This window comes from Galeopterus variegatus, unplaced genomic scaffold, assembly GCF_000696425.1.
Source record: "Galeopterus variegatus unplaced genomic scaffold, G_variegatus-3.0.2 Scaffold25020, whole genome shotgun sequence".
Classification (NCBI taxonomy): domain Eukaryota; kingdom Metazoa; phylum Chordata; class Mammalia; order Dermoptera; family Cynocephalidae; genus Galeopterus; species Galeopterus variegatus.
In genome coordinates, this window is record NW_007751131.1 from 1 (window position 1) to 9533 (window position 9533).

General features: G+C 37.4%; 1 protein-coding gene across 1 annotated transcript; it reads right to left on the minus strand.

The window, feature by feature from the left end:
• Nucleotides 1–284: 284 nt before the first annotated feature.
• On the minus strand, nucleotides 285–7508 carry LOC103583630 (dedicator of cytokinesis protein 10-like; the record flags this gene model as incomplete). Its single annotated transcript, XM_008564893.1, has 4 exons — nucleotides 285–398; nucleotides 3763–3832; nucleotides 5569–5687; nucleotides 7416–7508. Coding segments are annotated over 4 exons (396 nt in total), but the record flags the coding sequence as incomplete, so codon positions are not given.
• Nucleotides 7509–9533: the final 2025 nt, after the last annotated feature.

The following is a 9533-nucleotide window of genomic DNA, read 5'->3' on the forward strand; positions in this document are numbered from 1 at the left end:
CTGGCTGAGCGAGGTGCGGGGGCAACACCAAGGGTTGCGATCCCGTTGCCAGTCCCATTCCAGTATGGGCATGACACTGAGGGTTGCGATCCGTTGCCGGTCACGAAAAAAAGACAAAAAAGGGAAAAAAAAATATTTTCATATGCTACAGTTTCAATATGAAGCTTATGCCAGAAACTATAAGAGAAATACTCTATGAAAATCAATGACTCCTATCACCATCCACAGGAAAGAGTGATCCACCCCTAGTCCTAACAATTAAATGACCATTTTTAATTCTTTACCTTTAGGACATGCTTTATTGTTGTTGAGTCATTTGATTTCAAAAGACCAGTCACATTTTTAGCCAGTTCCTCATGTATAGTTCTCTCCTTGCATGCACTGGTCTTGAACACAAACTGAAGAAAATTCAAAAAGTAAATAAAGTTAAATGCTTTAAACAACAAAGCTTTAAGAATTATGTCACATGAATAAGTCATATTTCAAAACTATCTGCTCATGCCAGATTTTGTCATAAAACAAATGAAGGCCCAATGATAAGAGTAGTACACACCTGCTCCTAGTTAGGGCTTTTCACAGGTAGGGCCTTGCTCACCTAAGCTCCTCTTGAAACTTTTTTTTTTGTAAAAATTAAGAGAATTTACAGAGAGCCACTTAGCAGGTTTAAGGAAACATTGGAGGGCTTTGACCCACCTACTTAGGACTCATTCCCCTTCTCCTTCCTTCCACTGGTAACAGGTGGCATGGTAGCAATTCTTCATCCTGAAAGGGTAGAGCACCCACTCAAATAGCCAAGTGAGGAAGCAAGTGCCTTCCAGAGGCCAGTAGGTGAGCTCCCCACAAGCCCAGGGTCTACCATCCCATGCTTAGACATAGTATCAAGGGGTTCATGAACGTTGGCCATCAGTAAGATGACAAATGCTGCTTACATTTTTTTTTTGGCAAAAGGTTGGTTTTGGCATGGTATGGTAAGCAGTAAAGAGATATTTCTTCATATCTTTTAAGAATATCAGTATCTATTTATGTCCATATATGTTTCAAATACAAAATGCTTATTACTGAATTATATCTTACTTATGAGTTGGTTTTGCCCCAAGGAAGGGCATTTCTTAGTAAAATTCACAATTCAGACTTCACTATAATTGAGATTGAAGGCAGGCAAGGGACTGGCTCACAGAAAAGGCATATTCCCTTTTGGATCTATAACCACTTCTTTGAAATTTTTAGTACATCAGCACCTAAGTTGTCCTAGTGGGGCCTGACTTCTCCAAGCTCATCCTAAAGGAGAAAGATGAAGCTAATGGATGCATGCAAGTAGCTAAAATCAAGAATAATATGGTTTTTTCCCCCTCATGGATTATGCCTCATATACGGTTAAGTCATCACCAACTATCTATCTAATCCCATGCACAGTTATTTATCCTGAAGGGCATTTCGACTCACACTGAAATATTCTTATTTTAAAATTTTGATTAGAACCCATCAATGCTACAAATCACTGTAAACCATGGCATTTAATCAGACTGACTTTAGACACACATCTTTGGAAAAGACATGGTGTATGTGTACATTTTGGATATTGTAGATGGAGTGAGTTAGCAGCATTTAGCACCACTGAACTTGAAATGGTGTTTAGTTCTCTTCTGAATAAATATAAATTACATTGAATATCACATCTTTCAAGATATCCAAGCACATTTTGGTGCCAGCCCATCAGTTTTCACTATACTCCTAGATAGGAGTCTTAATATCTATTTATATACTATAAAACAATTTTCACCACCTAAGGTAAAAACTTCAGACTATTTGGTCCAGACCATGCTGTCAACCATGCACTGCCACAGGAGTCCAATCACAGAATCATGGAGCTGGATGATCCATCCAATCTCACATCACAGAGGTTCAGAGAGGCTGACTTCTCAAGTTGACTTTTTAACCTTGACTAGAATCTAGTCTCTCACTTGCTAGTTTAGTACTCTTTCCAGAGTAAAATGCAAGTTGATTATATTCATATTTGTTTTAGTTATATGCAAATATTTTCTAAAATATCTTTAGAAGTTGTTATCAACCTGAAATTCCACATAGGTATGTTTCTGAATTTGGACCACTTCGAAGCAAGCTAAATAAGCAATCTCCGATATTATAAAATGAAATAGTCTTGTCAGGATATTTCAGATGTCCTAGTCAAAAATAAAGTCCATACATTTCCAATACATCTTTCCAAGAGCATCACAGAGAAAGAGTCTGAGATGTGAGATGCGCATAAAGAACTAGCCTTGGCTATCACAAAAATAGTTCACAAGAGCATAGGGTTCTTAATGTAACTTCCAATGATTCCATTGGAATGAGAAAAATAACCCTAGTGTTGAAATGGAGATGCCTGTGTGCAAGATGGATCAAGGAATATTTTGTTTTTCTTTTCAGTCTCTTTGGAGATTGATAGAAAATTGGGGTAAGCTTTGAGTAGGTGAAAGTTCTCCAGATGATTCTGTCAAATGGTAAATTTATAAATACTCTATAAAAGAAAACTGATGCTATCTTAAACAGAGAACAAACTAAAAAGGCATTTTTAGGTGAAGCTGGCTTTCTATAATTGGAATGTTGGTCTTATCAGGTAAAATTATACCATAGGGAAATTACTGTGAAATAACTACTTTTGGCATACAGGCTGTTTTAAGGAAGGGCACACACTCACGGTTTGGCTTCAATATTTGAGAAGATACCAAAAATTTCTGGAGGTAGAAAAATATATATATATATGAAACTAATGAAAAAAATTTCTTTACAGATGGTATCTCAGAGAGATTCAGTCCAGAATGCAATTTCTAGTTAATTCCTTTCACAGGAGCACTGGGTTGTCTTTTTTAAAACGAGTTTCTAGCACAAAGGATCCAAATTCTAGTTACCTTTCTAGACATCTGGAATATATAAGTATATGTCTATCCACATATATTAATAGAATATATTCTTTTAATTAAAAATGTTTATATTTCAAAAAGATTTAATCTATGCATAGAAAAAAAAATAGAAATTTAGGTCCTCTGTATATTACAAAGTAATTTCAGATACTCTTATGTATCTCTGGATGGGTTCTTTCTTTTCATTTAAGAAGATGGCATTTAGGTAGAAACTATGAAGTGTAAACATCATCACAAGTTCACTGGCATTAATTCACAGGCCAACTGGATATGAGAAGATAAACATCTCTGAGTGAACACTTGACACAGGACGCTGGAAGAGGCAGTGCACACCGATGGATGGGCAAGTGGGTCATGCCAGAAGATAAAGGACTTAACATACCAGAAGCAGGTACAAATATACAGTAACTGGGAAAATGAAATAATGCCTGAGAAAACAATAAAAAGAGCTAAGAAAACATTACAGAAGAAACATACAGCATTCAACAAACCAGTAGAAAACGTCTGCCTTAAATTAACACAGGAATTTCATTTATTTGTAATGCTGAATTCAAAAGGACAATAGTTTCGTTTTCTCCTCTATCATTTTCTTTCCTCTCTCTCCCTATATAAATATGCATTTGAATAAGTACACATTATTTATACATTTATACATTTAAAAAATATACCTAGTCCATTAAAGCAAAGAGATGAAATTCTAAGTAGCTAAGGAGAATTCTTGATATTACTGTGGCGGGTGCTGTCCAGCTAAGGGGAGCAAACTTCCCACTTATTGAAGACAGGAAATGAGACAAGCCACACAGCACAAGGGGATATGACCAGTGTCCAAGTGGTGATTTCATACCTTAATGTAGGACTGGACGGAGTGGTCTAGCTGCTCCTCATGGCACTTGGCCACAATGTCAGTCAGAACCCTGGAAAAGCAAAGCTGTTCAGTGGCCTTTCTGCAGATGGCAGAAAAATGCTACTTTACTTTGTCATTGAAGTGCTTGATATACTGGGTATCTATTAGTTACTGAATAAATGGATTTCAGACTCCCCCCTTCCCCTGCTCACCCCTTGGTTCTGGGCATTTAATATCTGTAATCCCTTTTGGTCATTCCCAACCTTGAAACTTCTGAACACTAAGATATAAGTAAGATTTTATGGCTGTAATATCATAGTGGAGACTTGTTGCTGAAGTTGAAGGTGCTCATTAAGGCCTGTGCATTTGATGATATCATCTTCTTGGAAAAGGGATTATTTTCAGCACCTAATTAAAACTTAAGATGTTTAGCCTCTAATTAATTACCATATTCCATTTTGAAAGGGCTTGCCTTCCAACCTATAGGCATTATATATACTTTTGGAAAAAGTAATTAGCTTAAGATGCAGTTGCTTTTCCCCCCTTGGCTGGGTTAGAGTTTCTAGCAGCAGGAGTGGTGTGAGTTGATTTTTTCACATTGAAACTACCAGTTGCTCCATGGCTACAGTACTTAGAAATATCTTAGAATTTTGACAGATCTATCAGCTGCAATATTTAGGAGTCTTGCCAACGCAGACACATATATTCATGCCCAAAGAGCATCACTTGAAGGCACAGTTGGGGACTTTTAACTTGGATGCAGAACTGGCTGGTTGTGGAACTGTTAGAGATACTTTAACTTTCCAGAACTTCAGGGCTCTACTTTAAAAACTAGGCTAAAAATCCTCATTTTGAAAGAGGGCAATAATATGCTTATGAGTCAGGAAGATACTGTAAACATTTCAATGCCAAGAGTAGTTTTTTTTCCAGAATTCTATGCCTAATCTTTTTTTAAGCGAACATCAGGAATATATGACTCAATAATTAATTCAAAACACTATCTCTATAAATAGAAAAATGTGATTTCCGAAGTCACCAGCCAGATTAGTGATGCTGGAACAATGTAGCATAGCAAAATTTAAAGTGAGAACAGTTAAAACAATTTTTTTAGTATTTAAAAAAGTTCTTATGAGAATGTGAAATGGTACAGCCATTCTGGAAAACCGTTTGGTAGTTTCTTAAAAATCAAACATTAAACTACCATATTATCCAGCAACTGCACTCCTGGGCATTTATCTCAGAGAAATGAAGACTTATGTTTACATGAAACTTGTGCATGAATGTTTATAGCAGCTTTATTCCTAATAGCCCAAACCTGGGAACCATCCAGATGTCCTTCAATAGGTGAACTGTTAAAAATGCTATGGTACATCTATATCACAGAATGCTACTCAGCAATTAAAAGGAACAAACTATTGATAGACTCAGCAACCTGGATGACTCTCCAGAGAATTATGCTGAGTGAAAAAATCCAATCACAAAAGGTCACATTCTGTATGATTCCATCGACGTATGGAAGATGTCAGCAGAGTAAACTGGGTAAAGCGTTCATGGGATCTCTCTGTGTTATGTCTTTCAACTGCATGTGAATCTACAATGATCTCAAAATAAAAAGTTTAATAGAAAAAACACCAAGAAGAAGTTTAAAAAATAGGTCAAAAACTTAACTAATGATAATAGTAGGAGATTAGAAGGTAAAGATTCAAGAGTGAGAAATACTTAAATTAGAGCGTGTTCAGTTACAATCAAAGTTTTGCAAAACCACAGAAGATAAAATCTCTTTTCCCAAGGTTGTGCTGTGGATACCTGGTGACAGCTGTACTTATTTCATCTTCCTCATTCTGTACCAGAACCTTGAAGAGCTGATTCAAGATTATAGGGAGAAAACTCATGATTGCATGAATCTTTTCCACATTCAATAAATTCTGTAGCAAATTGGCAGAAAAAAGATATGGATTAAATTTAAAGCACATTCTGGATTAAAGACTTAAATTTAAAGTAAGACCTGAAAAATGTAAAACTACTAGAAGAAAACATAGGGGGAAAACTCCATGACATTAGTCTAGACAATAATTTTTTGGCTATGACCCCAAAAGTATAGGCAACAAAAGTAAAAACTGACCAATGACATTACATCAAACTAAAAAGCTTCTGCACAGCCAAGGAAACAATCAACAGAGTAGAGAGAAAATCTATGGAATGGGAGAAAACATTTGCAAACCATACATCTGATAAGAGGTTAATATCCAAAATACACAAGGAACTCAATTCAATAGCAAGAAAACCAATTAAAAAATAGGCAAAGGACCTGAATAGATGTTTCTCAAAAGAAGACATACAAAAGGTGAATAGGTCTATGAAAAAGTGGTCAAAATCACTAATTGTCAGAGAAATGCAAATTAAAACCACAGTGGGCTATCACCTCACACCTATTAGAGTGCCTATGATCAAAGAGACATAAGATAATAAGTGCCAGCGAGGATGGGGAGAAAACGGGACCCTTGCACACTGTTGGTGGGAATGTGAATTAGTATAGCCATTATGGAAAACAGTATGGAAGTTCCTCAAAAACTTAAAAATGGAACTAACACATGATCCAGCAATTTCACTAACTGGGTTTATATCTAAAGAAAACGACATCAGTCTGTTGAAGAGATAGCTGCACTCCCATGTTTACTGCAGCATTATTCACAATAGCCAAGGTAAGGAATTAACCTTAGTGTCCACCAATAGATGAATGGATAAAGAAAATGTGGAATATGTAAATAGTGTAATACTACTCAGCCTTAAAAACGAAGGAAATCCTGCCATTTGCAACAATGTGGATGAACCTGGAGGACATTACGTTAAGTGAAATGAGCTAGGCACAGAAAGATTTCACATATATGCAGAGCATAAAAAAGCTGAGCCCATTACAGTCAAGAGTATAATGGTGATTACCAGGGGCTGGGGTGTGGAGGGAAAAGGATCAGGGAGATGTTGGCCAAAGAACACAAAATTTCAGTTAGGTAGGAGGAGATCTATTATACAACATGGTGACTATTAGTTAATAATAATGTATTGTAATCTTGAAAATCATTGAGAGATTTTAAATGTTCTCACTACAATATGATAAGTCTGTGAGGTAATGCATCTGTCAATCAGTTTGATTTGGCCATTCCATAATGTGTACATATTTCAAGACATCATATTGTGTATGATAAATATATGAAATTTTTATTTGCCAACTAAAAAATAAATAAATTAGGAAAAAATAATAAAGCATGATCTATTGGTGTTTTTCAGAACTTGAATATGAATTCTGTAGCTCACCTTTTTCTGGCTTTATTCTTCATTGCATTTGGCATGGCATATAGATATGGGAGGAATGTTGCAAGGATTCTCCATTTGATCAACTCATTTAAAGTAAATGGATCTGTTTTTAAATTATTTTTATGTTGAAAAAACTGATCTTTGCTTAGTTTATAATCAACAGACAGAAACTATTTAGACATTGTGAAAAAAGCCATTTACTCTTTGAACTGATAAGATAGTTTAAAATCTTTAAAATCAATAATAATCACCTCTTAGTTTGCTACTCAGTGGACAGTGTAACGGTCTCTTTTGCCTATTTTTACCCTGAAGACCACTGATCTACTTGCATGTCATGTTACCTTACAAGAGCGAACAAAATTCGAGGTAGGTGACTGAGACATATCTTTTTCTCGTTTATGGCACTGTTGGAAAAATGCATTCACATGTGGATCCTGCAACAAGCAAATTAAAAAAAAAAGTATTTATTTCTGATGACACATAAACTGTGTTGCATACAATCATTGTGATGGAAGATGAGAATTTCTGTGAAATCAGTGCCTCGATGTGCAAGTGATTTATCGGGAAGTCAGAGCAACAAAGCTTTCATTTTCAGTAGATATTCCAGCCTGTTGAAGTCTCAGCCTGAACTACAAAGCCCACGCTCTCTCCTTTCTCATTCTCTTGGGTTTTGTTGTCCTTCTCAGCCACATGACAATGGCTGGAGAATTACTTCCCTGGATGTGCTCCTTTTTTAAAAAATTTTTTTAATTTTTTAAATTTCCTTAGTTTATCTTCCCACTCCAGCTTCTTCCTTCCATAGATTTCTACCAATGTCTCTTACGTATTATTTACTTATTTATTTTTGGGGTGCTGGCTGGAATGGGGATCTGAACCCTTGACCCTGGTGTTATCAGCACCACGCTCTCCCAAGTGAGCTACTTCTTTTACATATTCCTTAACACACGTCAGAATGGGTACTGTTTAATATGCATAGGGATATTTTCAGGCTTAACATGTTTCAATTAGCCAAAAATTGGAATGTCTTTGGCTAACATGAATTAAAACTGACTCTTACCATTGCAGGCTATTTCCTGAAGAGGGAGGAACCTTGGACATTCTCTAAGTTCTGTACAGTTGGGAAATGAGATAGAGAATTTGAGTGAGGGTACACTCTCTGGATGTTTCTCTGGCATTCTAGAAAGACATCTGTGGTGTGGGCTCCTCCCAAGTCGGGGTATGTGTGTGTGATGTTTTCTGTTTCCTAGCTGGAGTTCTTTACTTGACTAGATACAACTGTTTTCCTTTTAAATATCACTTCATGGATTAGTCTATTCAGTCATAATTTAACAGAAGATGAGGGTGAGCCATGCCCTTGGCAGGCACCAGGGACAGGGCGGAGGGCAAGGCCAACCTAACCCTCTCCTCTGTGGACCTTCCACTAAGACAGGGAGGCCAGCACCACCCCATGACTGACACACGCACCTATTTATTCATAATTTGGTAAGTGCTTCAGTCAAACAGTGGGAGCCACCTGGGTGCATGGCAAGATGGCCCGGCTTTGTCTGCAGGGTCGAGGAACAGAAAAGGCCTCTTTGAGGAAGTGGTGTTTGAGCTGAGATCTAAAGGACGACTGGGAACTGCCCAAGCCAAGGAGGGGAGGGGACGGAGAGAGGAAGAGGCTGCCTTCCCAGCTGAGGAAGGGCAATCACATCAGCACAATCGCAGCTCTTGAGGGCCCTGGGTGGACGTGGGGTGCTGGAGGGCTCCATGCAGGAGAGGGCCTGGGGCGCTTGAAACTGAGGTGAATGCCAGCGTGTGGGGGGCAGAAGCAGGTGTTATGGTGAGTGAGAGAGACCTGGGCTATTTGGAGAAAGCAACTGGCAGCATGAGAAGGAGAATCTCAGGAAAGTCTGAGATATATGAGGGTACTTCAAAAAGTTTATGGAAAGATTTGTATTAACTTTTAATTCTATTTTTCCAAAAACTTTTTGAAGTACCTTTGTATAAAAACAGGTTTTGGTGGAGACTGATCATTTTGTGGAACCTGATCAGGGCTGATGGCATCAGTATAAAGATGGGTTTACGGAAGTGGAGATGAGCCCTAAATTTGATCTGAAGCACCAGGGACAATTTGATCCTACATATATGGTACCTGGATTCTTTCTTTCTTTTTTTTTTTTTGCCATCATGCATGGGCTAGACAAAGCAGCATGAAGCAAAGATTGAAAAGCAGAGACACACTGAACCTGAGATATATTTTATGTACTTGTAATAATTTGCTTTGTAGTTTATAATTGGTGCCAGAAGACTCCTCACACCCAGGTAAAATATGCTCCCTTGCAATGGAAGGGGTGAGTCTGTGGTGATTTAACAATGATAATAATTACACATGGATATAGCACTTTGCAGTTCATGAAATATTTTCACATGTAGGTTCCCGTTTTGATCCTCACCATGACTTAAGGTAGCAGAGATTG